We start from the raw sequence: 24253 nt of genomic DNA on the forward strand, positions 1-24253 counted from the left end.
GCTCTCATCTCTTCCTTCACGTCGAACCTCCACCACCGCCACACAGATCGTTGTTCTCCTCTCTTCCTTCACGCCGAACCTCCATCACCGCCACACAGATCATCCACCAGAGCTCACCACCACAGATTTCGCCGGAGCTGTGCGTGGAGCTTGGAAACAAACCGGAGTCGTCGTGGGCCACAATCCAAAGGTTTGTTTTTCATGATTTTCCCTTTTCCCCAATTTGGGTTTCGAATTGGGTGTTCGGATTTTTTGTTTGCTTCATCGGAAAGTTTCAAATTTTGAGCATTTCCTTTTTGATGAGAATGGAGGGTGAGTGTATGTTCATAAGGAAGATCACAAGAGGAGGTACTACACGGCAACCGGTGAAGTACAGACTTGACAAGATGATTTCAGGGTCTGTGAAAGTTCAACTATTTGAAGGGAATACTGAGTTGGATTTGAGGAGTAAAGAGAGGCATGAGGCTTTAATGGATATTCAGAGGAGCTTGACTAAGCTTCATCAGATTTTCCTTGACATGGTTGTTCTGGTTAAGACACAAGGAGAAAAGATGGATGATATTGAAGAGAATGTGGCCAATGCTGGTCACTTTATCAGTGGTGGAACTAACATTCCTTACTATGCCAATCAGATGAAGAAGAACAAGGCATGGGTTTACTGGGTTTGGGCTGTCATGGTGATTATACTGTTGGTGTGCGTCATTTCTATGTTAGCTTCCTAAAGAAGCAAGGTCCGAAAACCATCTGGTGATTGTACAAGGACTTGTTGTTGGTAAGGCCAGAGGGAGGGATTTTGCTCTGTAAATTCATCTCTAATTGAGCTTTTCTGAGCTTTGGGAAGGGTTCTCTTTCTTTTGCTGTTCTTATTGCTTTTAGTTTAGATATGATTCTGTCATTGTCTTTTGGTATAGTGATTCTTGTCTGATATACTTTGACGTTTTCTCAAATCATGGTAAATGTTCATTAGAGTTGGATTTTGATTGAGTAGATTGCTTGGAGAATTTTCTAAGTGGGAAGCTTTCCTATTCTTGTTTGTTTTTATGTCCTGCTTCTCTCTTTTTATATGGGGGCTTTTTTTAGCTAACCCTTATCATTGTATGTATATGCATATGTGTATGTGGGTTTTTCTTTGTGCAATATTGATATGTGTATGTTGGGTTGCTAGAGCTTTTGTATCTGTCATGGCAAAGGCGTGCTCTCTCTATCTTTTCTTCACTTACCAATGAATGGAAATTATAGTGTTTTACTAATGGCGTGAGAACAACAGTGATCTGTGTGGCGGTGGTGGAGGTTCGGCGTGAAGGAAGAGATGAGAAGAGAGGAATGGCGTGAAGGAAGCAGAGGAAGCTGAGAGCGTGAAATGTTTTTTTTTTTTTTTGAGGTTATACTGTTGACTTAAGTGAACTCTAACGTGGCATGGTCTCATTGGCTGGCGAAAAACACTGGTTTTACGCCAGCTCCGGACCTAATGTTTTCTCTTCTGAATTTAATAAGCTCTTCCACACTTGTCAACAAATGAGTAAGTGTGTAATAAAAAAAAAATTGTCTAAGTGAGTCTTAGTTTATTCTACATCAAAGTTGTAATAATTACAACATTTAAACCATTAAAGAGAAGGTCATAAATATGTAGGAAACAAATGAACTAGTGGATTAGCTTAAGAGATCCTCTCATGCTAGCTATATTAAGTTGAATTGTGCCATTACAGGCACTTGACTGAAATGCAACGCATATATCTAATTCTTTATTTAAATTTCTATTACCCATTATGATTAGTGTAAAATGAGTTTTTTATTTTTTATTCTTTTTTTTTTTTTTACTTCATCACAAAACATGGTTGATAAATTTAAACAAAATATATTTTTTCCCTCTTTGTCTATAAATCATGATTCATCGCATTTATAAATGGTTGATCTCTTATAGTGTTAGTCAAATGATTATTTCATGAGCTAATCTTTGTTTTTTTTAATCAATATCATGTTTCCATCAACATGATCATGTGCCATTATGACCATCTTAAAATTCGTTTGGTTGGACAGATGAAAAAGTGGGAGGATAGAAAATGGTGGGAGGATAGAAAAGTGAAAGAATAAAAAATATTTTAATTTCTCTCATTTTTGTTTGGTTGAGAGTGAAAAAGTGGAGGGATGAAAAAGTGAGTTTGTATAAATTTATTCATATATCATTGTTAAAAAATGATGGCCAATTAAAACAAAAAAGTCAAAAAAAAGCAATCACCCAATTTATTAAAAAATAAAAGCCATGTCCCAAAAAAAAAATCATGTCTAGTTAAACAAAAAAAGAAAAAAAAAAAACAACTACCACACCCACAACATAGGAAATCAAAAAAGGAAAAAGAAAAAAAAGAAGAAGAGGCAACTTCAAGAAAGGAAAAGAAAAAAAAAAGAACTAGACGAATGAACATTTTTGTCCATTAAGTAGCCTTATTTTCTCCCATCAGTTGTCTCCCAATTTTTGAAAAAAAATTTTTGGTGGGCCTGAGGAGAAAACACATAGGCCCCATCATTTATTTCCTTCTTCCTCACTCAATCAAACACACTCCAAAAAAGTTCACCTTCCCTTTTTCTCTCCAAAGTTTTCTATCCACCTTATTTTACCTCCAAACAAACACACCATAAAAGAAATCAACGTTGCATTGTTAAATTAGAGATGTGATGCATGAATAATGACTTTAACATATACATGGGACATTAGGTTTTCATTATGTAGTAAAAATTAAACTATCAAGTTAGATTATCATGCTTAAAAATCATGTTCATGCACAATTTAAACCATGCTCAAAAATTAACCTCCAAAGATTTGAGGATGCAGATTAAAGTGTTTTCATTTTTATTTTATTTTATTTAGATTATAATGAGGGCAATAGGTCGTGTAATGTATTTTACTAGAATTTTCTATCGAATGAAAGGTTTGTAATATTTTTTCAAAATTAATGCACCATTATATGATTTAATAAAATTCAAGGTTTTTATTAATTTTTACCAACTTATATAAAATAAAATAAAATAAATTATGACTTCATTATGGGGAGAGAATGTAAAGGAATATAAAATAAATTATGACTTCATTATGGGGAGAGAATGTAAAGGAATGAAAAGAATAATTTTAGAATATTCTTTCTTTTTCTTGTTTAGGAGTTTTAATGGAAGGAATGAAAAATCTATTCCCTTATTTGAGAGTTTAAGTTAGAGGGAATAAAATGGGTAGGAAAGAACACTCATTTCTTTTTATTTCCTTAAAACCTGAAATTTTCATTTCCCCTGAAATTGGGAGGAATGAGAGTGAATGGAATAAGATTGAATATATTTTTTACCAAAACTTCCCAAATATCCCTATATATTCAATCCTTTATTTCCAAAATGATTCAATTCCATTCTCTCTATATTACTCTCAAATAAGATGGCTTGCATTATTTTCTCTTTATTGTGTTACTTGCATTTGAAATGACTTGAGAATGATGAATAACACAAATGCCACAGTTTCATTTTCATGTAGTCAATTGAATGATATTTGGTGGAATGTAATGTGTGTGTATATATATAAATATAAATATAAAAGAGTTGAACATATTTTTATGTATAAACATTAAAACAACAAGAAAATTACAAACATAACTATAAGCATTGCAATGCACCACCACGAGATGGTAGCATGAAGTGATGGTCTTCATTCAATGCAATCATGATTTTTCCACAATGGCATTGTATGGGTAGCAAGTATCAATTACTAAATTTGAACTAATGATTGAATTTCATATCAAAATGATGCATGCTGCATCTACCTCACAGATGACACTCATGTTTGAAGCTATGATCCCTAATGGAAAGTTTAAAGTTACGATGGTGAACAATGTTGAATATTTCTACTTCGAGAATTTGTTGTCTGTCTGCTTCTTAATATTAGTAGAAAAATGATCCAACACTGGATTTGTTTATTCGCTTTGAAAAGGGCTTCTTACGATGTCAGCTCGGGACAGTTTGACCTCTAGGTTAATATTAAATACCAAAATATTGTGCAGTCTTATGGTCTTATCTATTAGAAAATATTTAAAGGTATGCACTATATTAAATCATGGAGATATTTTAATTTTAATTTTTATTCTTTTGGGGTAAAAACCTTGGTTAATGTAGTCTATTTAACAATTTTCATAGGGACAAAAAATTTATGTTTTAAGAATAGAATAACTCTAGTGTATGGTACGTTTTTAAAATTTTCCCTATGAATAATGTCATGTTTATTTATGCACTCCACTTCATGTGAATTTTTATGGTAACAAGATATACGGGGAGAAAATTAATCATATTTTTGGTGTCTTCAGTTTTAATTGCAATTTTTATATATACAAAATCAAAATAATCTAAACAACTCATAATGTAGAGGTAGAGATGTCATCAAACCTAATCCCCAAATGTTGGAGTGAAAATTTTCACCTATCTGTTACTAAACATGTCAATAGACATAAACATATCAGCAACAATATTTGTTGAAGGTGAACATTATTTCTATTCTAAAATTTGATTTTTAAATTTTCTCAGTTTCTCATATGATTGATAAACAAATTAGAAGGTCAACAGAGTTGAGAAAAAATAATTTATAAATCTTCAACATGAAATGGATTTCATTGGGTACAAAGCAAATAACAATGATTATTTTTCCTAATTCAGTATGTCGTATATTTAATAATTAGTACACACTTTAAATTATATAAGGACAAAGTTTAGTTACAAAATTGGTTGTAACCTAATGCTAAACTTTACTCAATATAAATAAACTTTACTACATATTTTGAACATATAACTATTAAATCACATGTTCTTTACGTTTTTAATACATATCAAATTTTTTGTCAATCAATATTATTTACTATATAATTTATAAATTTATATTTTATGCATAATTTTAAACTACAAAAACTTGTAATTTAAACAATTTATTAATGACATAACTATTGATCTATAATTTTCTAAAAATTTTGCAAGCATAGAGGATATAAGAAAAAAATGTAATCGAATGGTAAATTTATCAAAATTCATCTTTAATAAAAATATATTAAATAAGGTTGTAATTTAAAGCTACAACTAATTTTGTAGCTAAATTTTTCCCATTAGAATGCGGTAAACACTATACAGTCTAATTGAAATCGTCAAGACACTATTTTAGTTATATCTTGAAATTGTAAAGTTGAGCTTTTGGGTCATGTCTTCGAAGAAGTGAGTTGCGATGTGTGAATATGAAACCTTCCTTGCAATTGGGTCGCCTGTCGCCTTCAATAGCTCATCAAAATTTCAAGTTTTTGGGCTAAGTTATTGAGCCCTATCAAAACTTCGCAACCCATTCTGCAAAAAAAAAAGAACCGCCCGAGTCAGTGAGCACTGTGAATCAGACAAAGCAACCTTAAATATTTTATCTTTCGGTGGCATTGGCAGGCTGTGCGTGGGAGTGGAAGTGAAACTGAGACAAGTTTTCCTTGTAGCCAAATTGTTCCTGTAAGTTCAAAAGCTTGTTTGAGTTTCTTAAAACTTGAATTCTCATCAGCCTCCTTTTGTTGTTGTTTATGCTTTTTGCAATGGTATTTTAACGAATGCGCAAATGGGTGTCTCTTATTTTGAAAGAAACGGTATTTTTGCTTCAAATTGTACCTGGAGTTCGTTTTCTTTCAATGGGGTTCTGATTCCTCGGAGACCCATCTTCCCTATTGGTCTAACTGTGAAGAAGGTCCATGTTTTTGGTGTTAAAGTACAAAACTATAGAGCAATTAATGCTTTGTTGAAGGGAGAGTCTGATAACAATAATAGGTTGGTGGGTGGTGGGATTCTGGAGAGGGAGCTTCAGTTTAAGCCGTCCTTCAATGAATATTTGAAGGCTATGGAGTCTGTTAGAGTTCGTAGGGAAAGGAAGCAAGCTGATAATAATAACAATAATAAGTTGAAAAAACAGAAGCCCAATGACACAGAAAAGGGTCTTTTTAGGACGCCAACAATGGAAGGAGATAAAGGAAATGTAGAATTGAAGGAATTTGAGAAAAAGAAAAGTATTTTGGATCAAGAAAAGGTGTTAAAAGTTGTAAAACATGAAGGGTTATCTAAGAAGGATTATGGGATCACGAGCAAAGAAAGTCAGGTTAGAAGGGGTAAGTTTGGTTACAAAGGGAAAGCAAGTAAAGAATTTGTTGATGAAATTGATGCCAACGAAGGCCATATAAGTGGAAAATTAATGAAGCAACATCAGACTAGTAGTTTTCAACTGAAATTGGAGGACTCCAACTTGGGTAAAAGTACAAAGGCTTGGAGGGTACAAAAAGTGTCAAAGGCATTAGTTCCTGTTCAAAGACAGCGCCATAGTATCAAACTAGAAGGGGAAATTGTTGGTGATGCAAGTTCCTGGGGCATGTTGAGACAGAAGGGGACTGATAATAGCCAGTGGGCTGACAAATCAATCAATAAAAGCTTGAAGGGAGAGAAAATTGGTGCTGGAATTGATAGGCATGGCAGACGTGAGAGGAAGTACTTGCAAGTTGAAGAAGTTGCTAATAATGGGGAAATTGTTAGTGATGCAAGTTCCGGGGGCATGTTGAGACAGAAGGGGACTGATAATAGCCAGTGGGATGACAAATCAATCAATAAAACCTTGATTGGAGAGAAAATTGGTGCTGGAATTGATAGGCATGGCAGACGAGAGAGGAAGTACTTGCAAGTTGATGAAGTTGCTAATAATGATCTTTTGCGTGAAAAAGGAACACTAACCAGAAGAGGTCATTTTTTCTCTGAAAGAATTGATGGTAATGGCGCAGAGGAGGAAAGAGCTGCCTTCAAGAATTTTGATGAATTCGGTGACATTGTGGACAAGCCACGAGTTTCACGGATGGAGATGGAAGAGAGAATTCAGAAGCTAGCAAAGCAGTCTGTTGCTCTCCTCTCTTTTTTTTCCCTCCTAGTGTCCCTAGTTTTGGATGAATTTATTTCTATTTTGTTTCAATATAATGTTTTACTCATAATTAGACATAATATTAACAACTTTTGTTATGTCTTGCAGTTTGATTTTAGTTCCCTCTAGTTGGATGTAGACCTGCATGCTCCAAAATATTGTAAAGTCTGGTCTTTTGTTAGATAATGAGGTCCATTATGTATATCTTTATAAAGTCTTGATATGTTAATGTCACTTGTATCATGTGAATTCATGAGCTTCCATATTTAGACTGATTTACAAATTATCTGTGAGTTCTTTGCGTCGTGAATTGGAATTTTTGTCAACGATATTATGATGGCATGTTTAAAGGACCAGTTATGAATACTAATTATAGTGGACTGGTCATGGGAACTTTTGTGATGTTGATATTATCTCACTAATTTTGGCAAACAAAATTTGGGTGTTATGAGGAGTTGTATATAATTTTGTTTGACAAATGATCCATAATCTGAAATGATAAAACAAGAAATTAACTTTTTGGTATTTGTTAAGATTTAATACTTGTGTGGAGAAAATTTACTGCTATGAAGATTTTTTAGAAAAAAATAATTGTAATTTTTAAACAATATTCTCTGCAGTTTGTACCCCTCCAAATGCATATTGATGACATTTGCTGCTGTGCTTGTCATGTCTTGGATAAGTCTTATCTTTCTTTGTTTTATGATCAATCTAAATATCTCATTATCTAATTCTAACTTATCTTAAATATTAATTCTCATGATTTGGCTAATGTTAAAGTAGTTTATTTTAACAGGTTGAATGGTGCAGATGTAGACATGCCTGAATGGATGTTTACAAAGACAATGCGAAGTGCAAGGATCCGATTCTGTGATCATTCTATATTGAGGGTTATCCAGTTATTGGGAAAACTAGGAAATTGGAGGCGGGTGCTACAAGTCATTGAGTGGCTTCAGATGCGTGAGCGCTTCAAATCCCACAGGCCCAGGTATCTTTTTCCCTTTTTTTGCCTCTCTGATGAACATTACACATGTTTTAAAAGAGCATTTTCTTTTCTTTTCTGTAATTTTTTTTTTGAGACTCTTCTTTTCTGTAATTAGTATCATGAATATTAAGCATTAGAGTAATGAATTTTGTTGTAGGTTACATGTGTTTTGAAATGGCACCACAATTACATTGAGTGCAAAAATTCCTTTAAACAATCAAACTATATTGTTTCAAATTACTTATATTAAAAAAAGAACTACATTGTTTCAAATCATTTTACAGGTTGTACATAAATGTCATGACAGAATTTCTAGAGAAACTGTTACAATTGGATGATTTAGCTCTAGCTCTCTTAGAGAAAGAGTCAAGCCTTGTATTCAGTGCATCACAGGACATTAATACAAAGTTTTGAACTATGTATTTGGATGAAGTGTTTGATTACAGAGTATGTTCTAATGGGTTTAGAGTTGGTAGAATGGATTAAAATGGGTCTGATCAGGGTGGGATTGATGATCTTGTGTAGTTAGTTGTCGTGGTTGTTAGGATTTACTAACACTAGCCCTGGTTGATGATGTTACCGTTGCATAGAAGTTGCAATATTGATGGCAAAGGTGGTAGTGGCTTGGTGGTAATGGTCCTCATGGAGGTACCAATCAAAACTTGAATCTTCAGCAGTCATCTTTAGGAAGCTACTTCTCTCCTTTTTTTTGGGATATGTGCCATCTTTTGAAAGCCATTCCTTTTGAGATTCCCTTTTATTAATGAAAATCTTTATTACTTATAAAAATATAGAGGTACCAATAAAATGAAGGTCCTGATGGAGGTCCTTAAATATTTATGAAGAAAATCTGTTTTGAACTTGCTTCAACCAATTTTTGGCTTGTTTGAGTAGTTATAATTTCAAAGTAGTTTATCAATATTGTAGAAGCTCTAAAGTCATTGATCAAACAATACATATTTCAAAATAGTTTATCCATATACATATATAACATGTTTGCCCATATACATGGGCAAATTATACTTTTCCACCCTAAACTATCACCTCGATTATACCTAACCCCTTGAACTATTGAAACACACGATCAACCCCCCCAATATAAAAAATACGTTACACTTACTTCTCTGTTGTATGTTTTAATGTTAACTCTAACAAAATTCAGCATTGAAATACCAATTTACCCCCTAGTTGTTTGCTTTGGATAGAGGGGTAAATTGGTCTTTCAATGTTAAAATCCGTCAGACAAAACACAAAAATAGACTGTAGGGTGGAAATTGAAACAAATTTATAACTTTGTGGGGTCAAGCATGTACTTAGATAGTTCAGGGAGTTAGGTGTAATTGGGGGTAATATTTTAGGGTGGAAAAGTGTAATGTATGTATGTATGTGTATTTACATACATATACGTCTAGTACATCTATCTTTCTCTTTTGGTCTTTTTGGTGAACTTTTAAGGAAAAGGTTATTACAATGCTTCTTGATTGCAATGCCAAACAGCCCTTAAATGATTTTCTGAAGTACATTTACTCATGTACTCATGCAAGAATGTTTCTCATGTTGTTATTTTGTGCCAGTATCTTTATCTTTTTGTCTATATAGTTGTACTGGCTTGGATTTATTTTTATGTTGCAAGGAATATCAATATAAAAACCCCTAATTCGTAAGTATATTGAAGTTCACTCTACATTAAAAAAAATTAGACTCTGTTATATTCAGTTAAGGAGCTTATGTAAGAATTAAGACCCCAAAAATATTTCAAACAAGGTCGATAAGGCAAGGAAATAAGTTTCAAAGCTCAACAAACAAAATAATATTCCTGATTATTATTACTATTGTTAGTAAGTATTAGATTGTCATATGTTCTTGTGATAGATTGGTGTTTTAAGTATAATTTTATTTTATTTATTTTATTTCTATTAGTGGTGTGATCTACGTTAACAATACTTGTATGGAAGGCATTTTTTTTAATTTTTTTTTTTATAGGTAATGGAAAATTTTATTAAGAAAAAAATAACCAACTTGAGTACATTGGGGATGTATTGTGGGGGCAAAAATCAAGAACTAAAATTACAATAATCAAGTAAAACAAGAAGGGAAAAACAAGAAAAATGCAACTAAGCCACACTCCATACAAGGAGAGTATGTAAGAAAAAAGACTTAATCTCTAACAAGGACTGCTCACAGCCATCAAAGCATCTTGCATTTCTTTCACTCCAAATACATCACATCTAGAAATGCGGTACAAGTCTCCAAAAATCAGTATTACGGTGTCTCCTGAATTTACCTTGCCAAGACTCAAGTAATTCAATTACCTTTTGTGGCATAACCCAATGAAGACCAAACAATCAAAACACCTAAGACCACAGCTCAAAAGCTATAGGGCAATGAAGTAGAAGATGATCCACTGACTCCCTACACCTCTCACTCATGTAACACCAATCAAGAACAATAATACGCCTTTTTCGAAGGTTATCAGTTGTAAGAATCTTGCCTAAAGAAGCTGACCATGAAAAGAAAGCCACCCTTGGAAGAACCTTCAATTGCCACACCAACATCCAAGGGAAGGAAATAATAGGAGGGTAGAAAGAAAGATAGAAACCTCTACCTCAAAACTGCTACTCCTAGCTTCTAACAAACCTTGTCAGGGCCAAACTTGTATGGAAGGCATTTGCATTAACTACTTCCCTATTTTAAGAATTTTCTGTTTAAGAATAATGGTGAGTTGAATTTAAGTGCTTGGGATCTTAATATCTTGAATGTACCTTTCTTGGAACCTTTCTATTGGGATCTTTCAACATTTTCAAGTAAGCAGGTGGTACTTTTTTATATATATATATATATATATAATCTAGTAAGCAAGTGGTTCCGGAAATACTATTTGGCTCTAGTGACTTAAGATAATGGCCGTTGTACAGAAAGGGTCTTTTGACTATATTTCCTCTTCATTTTGTAGATTTATATACACGACTGCACTTGATGTACTTGGAAAGGCGAATAGACCTGTGGAGGCACTCAATGTCTTTCATTCAATGCAGGTATTATACATTTATTTTTTTGCATATAGCATGCTTTCTGCTTGTGCAATACACCTTGCTAAGAGGAAAGAGAAAGCTTTGAGAGAAAATACAATTTATTTATTTTTTATTTTTTAATTTCTCTCCAGCAACAAGTGTCTACATATCCTGATTTAGTCGCTTATCAATGTATTGCTGTCACTCTTGGAAAAGCGGGGTATTTGAAGGAACTTTTTGATGTAATTGATAGTATGCGATCTCCTCCCAAGAAGAAGTTCAAAACCGGGGTAATTGGGAAGTGGGACCCAGAGTTGGAACCAGATATCATGGTTTACAATGCGGTGAGTAATACTCGATTGAGCTCAATCTGCAAAAGATAATGGTCTGTATTTGCTTCACTGGTGCATACCTGCATGATTGGATAGTTTCTATACCTGTTACATGACATACTTTTGAAGATAGAAATTAAAAATTATAATTATTTTAGAAATGGTTAAATCTGTGAGCTGCAACTTAAGTATGACAGAATTCTTGAAATTGTCAGATGGTAATTTTCTTTTACTGATTCTACACTTTCTAAAGAGTAAGTGATTTTTTTTTTTTTTTTTGGATAAGTAATTGACTTTGTTGAATCAATAATATAAAGGCATAGGCATAGCCCAATTTTTTTTTAGATAGATAAGTAAATGATAATATATTGAGGCATAGCCCAGTTTATAGGGAGTATAGTAAAGTTATACCCACAATTAAATTCTATAAGTGCAATGATCAATCTGATCTACGAGAGTAGAAAAAGACAACCAGCTGTATGCAACCATCCATTCAAATAAAGTTTGAAGAAACATCAACTTCAGATCCAATAGATTCCATTTGCAGCCCTCAAAACATTTGGAATTCGTCTCCCACCAAAGACACCACATCAAATGGTGAAGAATCGCCTTCCAAATTTCTATGCACTGATACTGCCCCAACCCAACCTACCAACAAGCTAGCAGCTCTGTTACTCCTTTAGGCATTGCCCACTGAATTCCGAAGACGCTAAGTACCATAGACCACAACTCTCTAGCACTAGAGCAATGTAACACTAAGGCCTTGTTTGGTTGCTGAGTGATAGGTAACTCATCACTCAAAACTCATCACTCATTTCTCATAACTTAAAAAATCCCCAAAACACTCCCACCCTTGTTTGGCAACTAATCCCAGTTCAATTTCTTGCCTAAAAACTCAAAAAAAAAAAAAAAAAACTCACATTTTTGTGGGACCCACGGGCTGACCACTGTGCAGTGTGCACAGAACGGTTACCCGCGGAGAGCCCTTCATTTTTTGCTTTGCACTTTCATCTCTCAAACACCTTTCCCTAACTCACAAGTACTTAAAACCAACTCACTTCACAAAATCACCATTTTTAACTGAAAACCATAAGTTTGTTAAGATAGAAAGTTTGCTAAAACAACACAAGTACTTTTAAAGTAAGCAAAACTAATCCACCTCAAAAAAACCAAAACTTAAACTGAAAATCACATAAAAACAGCAGGAAACACATGAAAATTGTTGACCCAACATAAGAATACGCTAGGTAAAAACTAGAAAGAACTTACAGTTAGAGAACCAACAAAAGAAGTTGTTGGCAATGCGGGACCCAAGTGGAAAGAGCTATTACTCCTTTTTAGAAAGGAAAAGAAAAGAGAAATGCCCCCATGTCCATTTCCATGTCCAAACCAACCAACAAAATTCCCTTCCCTTCTTTCCTTTGTGACTCTCACTACAAGATCCTGCCAGCTCAGCTAGGACCCACAATGGCATTGCACCATATGATGACATGGTGGAACATGGTTGGATAGTCCCTCATAAAAAAGCTGCTACAAATCCAAGACATTGCAACCTTTGGAAGTGGAAGAGGCTGATGGAGGGAGCGGCGGTGCCTTGTACTGGATTGGAGCGGCGGAGCTGATGGAGCGGCGGAGCTGAAGATGTTCAGAGGCCGGAGCTGGAGCTTCAAGGGTCGGGAAGGGAGTGCAAGACTGGAGGTTGGAGCTTGTTTCACCGTGTGGTGTTGCCGTGGGTTTGGGAGAGGAGAAAAGAAACTTGAGACTTGCTTTAGGTGGTCTGATGAGAGAGTGAAGAGAGTTGGTTAAGATGGGAGTGCATGTGACAGTTGGGGGGAGTGAAGACTGATGAGGTGATGTGACCAGTCACTGTTGTGGGGCCCACACGTGTGAGTATTTACAACTTTGCCATAAGAACTCAATTTTGGTGTTTTGAAAACAAATTTTTCTCCTCACTCAGTTTTGTAACTCTTAACTCAAAAAAGTGGGAAATGAGTTAAGGAAATTGGGAGAGGAAATATTGCCAAACAACATTTGTATGCGTGGGGCCCACTTGTGTTTTGAGTAATGAGTTAACAAAACTGAGATATGAGTGATGAAAACAGCTCTGTCCAAACACCACCTAAATGATCAACCATCTCGGCGCTCCTCTTACACATACAACACCAATTTATCACAAGAACATGTCTTTTCCTCGTATTGTCTATAGTTAAAATCTGCACCAAAGCTGCAGTACACAAAAAGAATGCCACTCTTGATGGGACCTTAGGCCTCCAAATACTTCTCCAAGGGAAACACACCCTGCCATGTGGGGCTAGAGCTTTGAAATAAGATTTAACCTCAGACCTCCTTTGTTTACACCATAGGGACCAGATACTGGACCAGTACACCAGTCACCCCACACACACCCATACTTTGCCTCTATCACTTGTCACCAAAGAGCATCCCTTTCAAACCCAAATCTCCAACAACCACTTCCCAAGCAAAGCTTCATTAAAATGTCTCAGATTTCTAATCCCCAAACCACTAGAAGAAAGTGGAGCATAAATAGTAGCCCATTTAATTGAATGAAATTTGGGTTCATCCCCCATACCACCCCTAAGAAATTATGCTGAAGTTTGGGTTCATTACCCAACCCGCTTCATGAAAAATTGCGCCATATTTTTCAATATGATGAATCACACCAGCTGGAATAGGAAACAGAGATAAGAAGTAAGTGGGTAGATTTGAAAAAGTGCTTTTTATTAAAGTATCTCTACCCCCTTTCAAGAGATGCAATCACTTCCATCCTGTCTGCCTTCGTTCCAACGTTGACTTGCCTAGATTTCAAACTGGAAACAGCTTCAAACCAAGTGATTTTAGGTTTTGTAATAAAGCCAGGGCTTTTTTTATTTGTTATTATTATTTTTGTAATTTTTAATATATGGTTTAGTTAGATCTCAAGCTAGTTCATGTAGCTTGTCATAGGCACTAGGGTTTTGACGGTTGGTTTTATGAATTTGGATTTTGGTACTCTTAACATCTTTTGGTATTGTTGTAGGAAGTAGAGATTAAGTAAAGTTTTGCGATAAAGAGCTTTATCTGAAAAGACTTTTGGTATTGTTTGATTTGCTTTTCTTATGTTAGGGAGGAAAAACTTTTAGTTTGAAGGGGTGGGGATATCCTTGGTCAAGGTTAAGATGACATATTTGCATTCTTTTGATTGCACGGATGATAAGATCTGCCTATATCTATCTTTTCTCTTTTCTTGAGTTTAACGATTCCTTGATTTTTGAAATTTCCAGGCTAAGGTGGTCCTCTCTTCATACTCATGGATCAACCCCTTAGCATTGCCTAAACGAATTTCTTTAGTTATAAAATAGTTTTACCAAAATATCTCACTTATATGATTTATATGTCTCTTCATTATAGGTCCTAAATGCCTGTGTCCAGCAGAAAAAATGGGAAGGAGCATTCTGGGTTTTGCAGCAGTTAAAGCAACAACGCCAAAAGCCCTCTTCTACAACATATGGACTTGTCATGGAGGTAAGAGCTGCCATTAGTTGCTTTCTTGTGGTCCGTTCTTTCACTATTAAAGTAACACTTTAATGGCATGGTACTCAGTTTACTTCTTTCTTGTGAAATTTTTTTTATTAAAATACTAAGATTTCAATTGATTTCCTGATATGCATGAACATGTATCCTTCCAGCAGGCAATTTCTGAAGTTGCCATGTGGGATATTTTTTTTCTTGTAGTGTTTAGTTATTATACAAAAGAAATGTGTGGAATTGCTTGCTATTGGCCCAAAACTATATAAACATTGTTGAACTAGCTTTTCCTTCCATCCCAATGAAAGTGACCATATTCACATCCAATACAATCTTATTTGACTATACAGTTATGTGCTCCATTTGATATCTTATTTGGGAGCTCAAACATAATTTGACAACACGATAGTCTGGGTTCATAAAATATGCAACTGAACTGCCACTTTTGCTTGAGAAATAAAAATAATATTCTGGGTTTATGAAACTAGCTGAAATCCTCTTTTATAAGAACATTGTTAGAATGGTTCCATGTTTTGGGCCCTGGTGAGATACATTGTATTTTAGATTCCATTGATTCTCTTTCTTTTAGATTGCAACTCTCAATTATTGCTGTTCTCTAGGAGCACTTTATGTATGTTTCCTGAGCACACGAGGTAGATCCTCTTCTTAAATAAATTTATAATATATATGAAGATATTTTGCAGCTTTATGCTCAATATCCCTTTTAATTGTTAGTGTTAACCTGGAAAATTCTATACCTGAAGCGTTTTTGCTTGAGCAGGTGATGTTTGCATGTGGCAAGTACAACTTAGTTCATGAGTTTTTCCAAAAATTGCAGAAATTTTCTATTCCAAATGCTTTAACATATAAAGGTATTTTACTTAGCTTCTTTTCTTTTACATGCTATCATGTTTGGTTACATTATGACAATGACTTCTGTTGTAAACAGTGGTTGTGAATACACTTTGGAAGGAAGGAAAAACAGATGAAGCTCTTTTGGCTGTTCAACACATGGAAAGGCGAGGAATAGTAGGTTCTGCAGCTCTTTATTATGACCTGGCTCGCTGTCTTTGTACTGCTGGAAGGTGCCAAGAAGCATTGAAGCTGGTACTTTTGTTAAGCTTTATCTTACATTTACATTTTTTATGTGGACGTTCCTTTTATGTATTTAGGCTTTGGTAGGCTGGTACTTCATCTTGCTTTAGTGACAATGTAGCTATTAAGTGCTAAAAAGCTTGGACAAAACTTCTCTTAATGCTCTGGGAGTTGTATGGCTAGAAAAGTTGGTAATTTAAGAAGATAATGCTACTTAGGAAGTAGTTAGTGCTCTCTCTCTCTTCATTGCTGTATTTAGTTTACAACCAAAACTAACACTTCTTTGCTTGGTTTTCAATTACAAAACTAATGTAGGACAAACCAAGGGATTTGTCTATTTGTTCTTGTGGTCAGAAAATTTGTGGAGTTAGGGTTAGAACTTTTAGAAAGAAGGGTTAGGCTCAAGAATGACTAGGGTTGTAGTAAATAAGGGAAAATATCTGACTTAGGGTTGCAAAAGAAGTGAGAAAAAACTAAAATTGAATCTGCCAACAATCTGTGAACAATAACCTTGAAGGTCAACATACCTCAAAGCACAAAACATACATTATTAATTCCATTTATCTCTTAGTGCATTGAGAACAAATAATATATAAAGACTTTGTTTTATAGTAGTATTAGTAATCCCTGGTTGCTTTGTGATCTTTTCGCATAAAGTAGTCTTTTTTAATAAATTTTTTTCTTACTTATCCCCAAAAAAAGAAAGTAGTATTAGGAATCCCTAGTTTAATTAGTAAAGTAAGTGTTTGTTTAGCTAGCTTATTTTTTGCCAACTTATTTTACTATTCAGCTTATTTTTGCTACTATTCATGGGCCTCATTGCACTTTTTGGTACTATTTACGGGTTTTACTGTACTATTTCAACTAACTTTTACCTTTATTTATAGTATTTTCAGCAAAAAGATTTCAGTTTTAGCAAAATAATTGGATCTCAAACTGACCCTAAAAACCTAAGAAAATATTAAGTTGGACTTAAAAAAAAAAAAAAAAAAAATTCAAAGATACTTAGGATCTCCTAGAAATTATACACTTAACTATACTACAATGGTCAGAAGGCACTTGCCACCACAACAATGCTCGACCTCTACCCAACTAACTACCAAAATAACCTTACTTAGCCTGACTTGCAGTATTTACAATTTTGACTGTAACTTGTTAAATAAAACTTAAATTAAAAACTTTCCCTTTAACCCTAAGACACATAGACCTTTAAAACTACACGATTTTTACTTCAATTGGACATTACATGTGGGTCCCATAGAATAAATCTTGAATAGGCAAATTGGTGAAATAGTAACAAATTTATGTTCCGTGGCTACATCAGTGGATTTCAGGTTAGATGGGTTTTAGGTATGGGTTTTGATGAAAATTGGATTGAGCTATGCTCTAATACCAAGTTGATGCAGCATGGGTTGCAAACCCTGGCTTCACCATCTAGAGCTTCCTAATACCTTAGCCACCTAAGGGTGCTTGGAATCATCACCAAGATAGAGAGAAAAATCAATTCCACTTTATTCTTTAAATTCAACATATCAACAATGTTTCCTTTGGGGCCTATAAATAAGTTCCCTAGTTACAACAAAATAACAATTGAATCTCTTAAACCCCTCAAATCAATTAAAACTAAATTGAATCCATAATCTAGACCAATGGAATCAATCAACATTAATCTAGTATCCGCATCGTTGTTACTTTTAGGAGAAGGTTCTTACTACCATACTAGTATTCCCTAGCTCTACCTATGAGCTTAATTTTGGCAAACCTGGCCTTCTGTTCTTCTAATAAACCTATCTGTTCAAAGAATTGGTTCATCTCACTTGATGAACATCGAGAGTAAATTCTTCTAATATAACACTGTGCACTAAAATAATAAGCTTCAACAAATTGTAATAAGAATCGGCTTGTTGATCTGGACTAGGCTGGGTGAGTATCTGCTCTTACGCTGGTTGTGAACCTGCAGTGTGTAAGGTTCGGCATAACTTGCAAAGACCACAGGACAATTAAGTGTGTCTCCCACAACAAGCTCATGGTCCAGCTGGAGATTCCAATTGTATTGAGCAGGGGTTGAGAAAGTTGGGTCACTGGTTTGTAGCGATAATTGAAAGCTCATAGAGTTGATTGGTGCCCGAATTGGGTTATGGGTGTTTGCTTAACATTTCTCTCTCTCTTCCTGTTGGGTTCTTGGTGAGGGTCTTTGGTCATGATGTCAATGTGTTGGTTGGGGTTTCTGGTCAATTGCAATAGTGGGTAAGTTGGCATTTTAGCAGCGTTCTGGTTCAGGGTTGGCAGCTTGGTTGGGGTTTAGTGGTGGCTAGGTTTTGAAGCTTTGAGTGTTTGGATTTTGTTATTGTGGCGGTTTGACTTGTTTTAATCCGATTGTGTGCTTTGAAGGTTGGTTCACAACGGCTTGGTGGTGGTGGGTTCTCATTCATATGGTAGGTTGCTGTTTAAGGGCTAGTCTATTGTGGAAGGTGGTGGTTGTGGTGATTGTGATGGTTGGTAAATTTTGTTGGTTTCTAATGATGCTTCTTGAATTAAGGTCAATTTTTTCTTTAATACCAAGTTGATGCAACATGGAGATTGCAAGACTATGAAAGAAGGGAAAAACCTACCAACTCTAGGTTTCACCACCTAGAGCTGCCTAAAACCCTAGGCTTTATAGCTTGGAATCACCCCCAAGCTGGAGAGAAAAATCTCAATTCCATATTATTCCATCAAATTCAATCGGTCTGATAATGTTATCCTGTGACCTTAAAGTAGAGCTTCCTGCATCCGGAAAATTAAATCTTTCCTTCTCCACACCTTGCTGGATTGGAGTTCGGTTTTATAACTTTTTCCATGTTCTAATTTTTCAGAAATGCTTGATCTTTGCAATGTAAGAGTTTGATGTACAGCCCATGTACACCCCTGGTGTACCTGGATCTTTGATTAATACAATTTCGTTATTTATCCCAAAAAAAGGTTACAACAAATAAGGAAAAAAATACAATATAATCAATTACATTAAATTCAGAAACAAAATCAAAATGAAGTTCACACCAAATAAAGTCAATTAAATAAATAATAAAATGCTACTTAATGGTGTAAACCACTAGAACATTACAATGGTTATGGTCAAGACAGAACTAAGTGTCCTAAAATTATTGACTCAGATTTGAGCTAATCTTATCACAAGGCGATTAATGTGATTATTTTTATGTCAGAGTGACAATTAGTGTGTGAACTAGTAGAGGAATCATGAATGAGTTTCCTATCCTGTCAAAATAGGTATACATCAAGTATTAACATTGAGTCCTTATATTTTTTTTGATAAGTTATGTAAAATGTATTAGAAAGAGAATAACCCTAGTATACCGGTGGTGTACTAAGAGAGAAGTACAGTCATGTCAAAATACAATGATCAAAGGAGAAATAAAAGCAGCACTCCAATCGTACAAAGTACAATGGTAGAAGGCCTTAATTTCAAGGATATTCCGTTCACATCCCTCGAAACTTCTGGAATTCCATTCTTTCCAAAGACACCACATAATTCAATGTGGCACAATTCTCCAAAAGCCTATGTTCTATGCTTGCCGAAGGACCCCTGCCAAGCTGCAAGCATTTCGATGACTCTTTTTGGCATAGCCCAATGAAGGCCAAATAAACAGAGTTCCATAGTCCATAGCTCCAAAGCTATAGGACAATGAAGGGGTAGGTGATCCACGAACTCCCCCCATTTTGTGGTCAATGGTGTTTACTTTGATTGGCATTCACTGGGTTATGCCAAAAACAGTGGTAGAGCTGTGGCTTGTCAGCAAGGAAAGTTTGGGAGGCATTGGAAATTTGCTATTTGGATGGATGTGCCCCATTGTTTGATGTGGTGCATATGGCGGGAGAGGAATAACCGGCATTTTGAGGATTTAGAGAGATCAGTTTCAAATCTTAAACTCTTCTTCCTTAAGACTCTTCTAGATTGGGTTGCAGTGTTAGGCTTTCGTTCTTTTTCTTCAGTCCATGGTTTCATGGACTTTTGTAATTTATGCACTTGATTTGTTTTTGTCCCTGATGTATACTTCCTATATACTCAGGTGACACCCTTCTTCTTTTTAATGTATTTTATTACTTATATATATAAAAGATCTTCCCTAGAGCAACAGTTGAGGAAAAGTAGGGAACCCTAAATGGGACCTTCGAACACCACACCATCTTTCACCAGAACGACAGACCAGTAGGTGAGGATAGGGAATGATAATAACAGTGAGTCCTTATCTCTTTGCACTAGTTATAGATGATTTTATTAGAACGATTCAGGATGAGATTCCTTTGTATATGTTTTTTTGTGGATGATTTTGTGTTAGTTGACGACACTAGGGTAGGAATTAATTTCAAGTTGGAAGTTTGGAGACTTCGGAATCTAGAGGGCCTTCGGTTGAGTGGGACTAGAACCTAGTATGTAGATTACAATTTTAGTAAAAGTAGAAAAGCGGTATTTTGGATTAATAATTTACAGGGATAATGAGATTGAGGTGGGCGTGATTCATATAATAAGAGGGGGAAAGATTACATATAACCAATCCCCCATTGGTAATGAGAATCCATGGCCAATTCCAATTTATTGGGATTAAGGCATAGTTAAGTTTAATTGAATTGAGTTGAGTTGAGTATGAGCTATCTTAATTAATATTATAGGATTTCATTGTCTTGAGTGTTGATGAATCATTGGCTAATCTATATAATGTTTGAACTATTGTTCTCCCTTGTCTACCTTTCATAGTGGTTCCTTACCACATATATATATATATATATATATATATATATATATATATGTATATTTTTGCATATCATGCGCTCTATCACTTATAGTTTATTTTCACATAGCGTGCTTTCCCTATCACATAATAAAGTATAATATATGCAAGGTGGATGAGCAGCATTACCTCTGGATCAAGTCACTTAAGTTTTTTTTTTTTTTTTTTTTGGGGGGGGGGGGAGTGGGTGTGCTGGTCAAAATATACAGGTTTCTTTCTGCTTCTTTGATCTGCAAACTAAATGGAATGCAATATAGCATATAATGCGGGAACTTTGTTTTTTGTCCTACCCAGTACAACATTCCTACAGTACCCTTGGCCCTTTTCTTGGGATTTGATGTTCCACATATTAACAAAAGTCACATGTGAGTACTAAGCGGATAATATTATTGTCAGTCATCTACAAGAAAAGTGTATGGATGATTACAATATTAACATCTGGCTGAGCTATTTTCCTAGAATGTATGTGTGTGTATTCATTCATGGTTGCAGCTGAGAGTTTGTTCATATTTTTCACGTTCATTATTTTGACAGATGGAGAAAATATGTAAGGTCGCAAATAAGCCTCTAGTAGTGACTTACACTGGCATAATTCAAGCTTGTATTGACTCAGGAAACATTGAAGATGGAGCTTACATTTTCAAAGAAATGCAGAACTTTTGCTCCCCAAATCTTGTTAGTTGTAATATAATGTTGAAAGCTTACCTAGAACATGGGATGTTTGAAGAAGCAAAAAAGCTTTTCAATATGATGTCAGAGGATAGGAACCATATCAGCAGGAAATCTGATTACAGGGTTCATGTGATACCAGATATCTACACATTCAACACCATGTTGGATGCATGCATTGCAGAAAAAAGGTGGGATGATTTTGAGAATATTTACAGAGGGATGCTGCACCATGGTTTTCACTTCAATGCAAAACGTCATCTTCGGATGATATTAAATGCTTCTGGAGCTGTAAAGGTATCTTCCCTTCCCCCCTTTAGTTCATTTCATGGCATAAGATTAATGCTAAGGATAGAATATAATGGTGGAAATAATCTTTGGCTGACTCTGATTAGTTGATTGAGGATCCATAGCCCACCCTGAAATTTTGAGAGCAAGGCATGGTTACTGCTGTTGTTTTTGATGGGGCATAATACTTGTTTGGACATCTTATGGAAAGGAAATGTTTATGTGTTTTGGTGTTTATCCATTGGAGTGAATGGAACATATATAAATATAATAGTAAAAACAAACAGATAATATTTTTAGAAATCCCAAATCTGAACCTCTATGTCCAAGATATTAGATTTAGTTCAATTTTTATTGTAAGTAGAGTGTATGTTCATTAAGTGCTATGAAAGTAACAGGGAGTAATTAAACTTTCAGGGATATCTAGATATGTTGCCAATTAAATGAAAAGAACAAAGAAACTAAAATATTGGACTTCAACACTGAAAGAATAGAAAAAGTGAAACTGATAGTATGGTAATGCAAGGGTCTAAACTTTGGTTTTGGGTTATGTTGGAAATTTATCATCAAAGATATTCCCTGCAAAAAATCATGCACACCCATGCACAAACATACATGTTTGTTTGTTTGTTTTTGTTTATAATTTTTCTCCTCTGAGCATCGTGACATCATCCGCCCTGCTTTGTCACCCATTATCTAAAACATTGACAATCCATACTCGTCTTAGTGACGTCCCAAGGAATTCAGTGTTTTTGAAAGATAATCTTTTAGCGATTTCATACCAGGAAAAAAAGATCTCTGATTATATACTCTTCATATATATACTAACTCTTAAATCTTTTATCTATATGTTCCTCAAAAAAAATTTACCTATATCATTCAAGAGTGTTTATGGAGTTTTACATATGTACTTGTGTGTCTCTTGTGGCCTTTTTATTTATTTTGTTCTTATTTTTGTGCACATGCATGCATGCTTCTGCACAGATGTGAGTTCCAGAATGAGATGTTTAATCATCAACCAGAATCTCCCAAATGGGTCTGGCATAACTAGAATCTCCAAAATGTCTCTCGCACTGCATGTCACTTGGTGTTTCCCTTTTGTAGAATACTAGGAAAAGAAAATCTCCTTGTTTGTAGTTTAATTTAATCTTCAGTTCTATTTTTATTCATTGGTGGGAGCTATGCATAATTGCCAGGGAGTGTTACTGGAAACAACTTGGAATCACTTGACCAAGGCAGATAGGACACTACCACCTGCCCTTGTCAAAGAAAAGTTTTGCATGAAGCTAGAGAATGATGACTATATGGCTGCCCTCGCCTGTATAACTAGTCATTCCATGCCTGAGTTGCAGGCATTCTCTAATTCGGCATGGTTGAATTTGCTTGAGGAAAATGCTCACAGGTTTCGAAACGATGCTCTTTTTCGGTTGATACAAGAGGTTGGCATCCATACTAACAGAACTGAATTGTCAAACCTAGCTGTCCAGAATCTCATATCAGCTTGTAAAGAATTTTGTAGGACTCATATGACATTAGCTGAGATTAAAGAAATCGAAACTGTTTGTAGTACTCAAACTGAATTAGCTTTTAAATCCTGATTAACTATTATTTGTGTTCATCTTTACCATTATATAGCAGAAACAAGCATTCCTACTTCTTAGAGTACCTGGTGCTTAAAACTCCCACTTTTGTGGGGTATGAGAGAGGTGATTGGTAGATAGTATTACCCCCTGATAGTTTTTGAAGAGGCTTATTCTTGGATTTGAATCCAAGCATACTTGTCATTTCAGAGGCAAAGAAAGACCCATTTACAACTTGTTATTTTTAGTAATAAACACTTGCCATCCCACTAAGGCCCGGCCTTTATTCCTACTTCTTATGGTGATTTATGTAAATCTAAAAAATAAAAATAAAAATAAAAAAACTCAAACGCACAAACTTATTTATATAGAAAAGAAAAACAAAACTGATATGGACTACCTTGTGTATTCAAATCCCTCCATCTCCGTCCCAAAACAAACTTATTTGGACACTCGAGCCCATTTACGTGACCAAATGGAGCGCTTCTCTAACTCAAAGGCTCTTAAATCAGTAAATGGAAGTCTTTTGGAATCCTAAAATGACGGATTGCTGATATGGACTACCTTGCTTGACATGTAAACAACGTTTATAGAATGTACCTCTAAGTTTGGTATCAAGCCAAAAATAAAAATCAGTCTAATGCTGTGAAATGAAATTTGCCTATTTAATGAAGTTAATTTGTTTTATGGTCAATTTAGATGGAGGAAGTAGAACTAATTTTCGGCTAATTTTACTCTACTCTCCTACTATTCAAATTGGACGAGTTCATTGGGAGGGATTAGTTGGAAAAAACTATTAGTAAGCCTTTTATTACCCATTGAGGCTTGTTCCCATCATCGATTTTCATGAGGCCCAGATACTCATTCTGTTTTAGTTGTGAATTACAATTCATTTGCTTAGCTTCTCCCTTCCAACCCCCCCCCCCCCCCCCCCCCACAATCTACATGCGTGGTTTTCACTAGGAAAAATAAATGAAATCTTGCTACATGCACCAAATAATACAATAAAAATTTACGTGAGTGTTATTATTTATTAGA

At 35.0% G+C, this 24253-nt stretch overlaps 2 protein-coding genes across 2 annotated transcripts; both read left to right on the forward strand.

Annotated features, from left to right (window-relative positions):
* Nucleotides 1–305: 305 nt before the first annotated feature.
* Nucleotides 306–722, forward strand: LOC142635562 (syntaxin-112-like). Its single transcript, XM_075809699.1, has one exon. It carries the CDS (start codon nt 306–308, stop codon nt 720–722), a length of 417 nt encoding a protein of 138 aa, XP_075665814.1.
* Nucleotides 723–5219: 4497 nt separating this feature from the next.
* LOC142637069 (pentatricopeptide repeat-containing protein At1g30610, chloroplastic-like) lies at nt 5220–23253 on the forward strand. Its single transcript, XM_075811360.1, has 9 exons — nt 5220–6918; nt 7740–7931; nt 10882–10963; nt 11092–11283; nt 14680–14793; nt 15578–15668; nt 15746–15903; nt 21213–21644; nt 22832–23253. The coding sequence occupies exons 1-9, from the start codon at nt 5609–5611 to the stop codon at nt 23231–23233; spliced, it is 2973 nt and encodes a 990-aa protein (XP_075667475.1). The 5' UTR covers nt 5220–5608; the 3' UTR covers nt 23234–23253.
* Nucleotides 23254–24253: the final 1000 nt, after the last annotated feature.

Source organism: Castanea sativa, chromosome 5 (genome assembly GCF_040712315.1).
Source record: "Castanea sativa cultivar Marrone di Chiusa Pesio chromosome 5, ASM4071231v1".
Taxonomy (NCBI): domain Eukaryota; kingdom Viridiplantae; phylum Streptophyta; class Magnoliopsida; order Fagales; family Fagaceae; genus Castanea; species Castanea sativa.

Bases quoted from the DNA above. Each gene is read 5' to 3' on its own strand.
- LOC142637069 (XM_075811360.1), top strand. From the start codon at position 5,609: ATGGGTGTCTCTTATTTTGAAAGAAACGGTATTTTTGCTTCAAATTGT. The intron at 11,284-14,679 runs GTGAGTAATACT...TCTTCATTATAG, and splicing joins ATATCATGGTTTACAATGCG to GTCCTAAATGCCTGTGTCCA. The intron at 15,669-15,745 runs GTATTTTACTTA...TGTTGTAAACAG, and splicing joins AAATGCTTTAACATATAAAG to TGGTTGTGAATACACTTTGG.
- LOC142635562 (XM_075809699.1), top strand. From the start codon at position 306: ATGGAGGGTGAGTGTATGTTCATAAGGAAGATCACAAGAGGAGGTACT.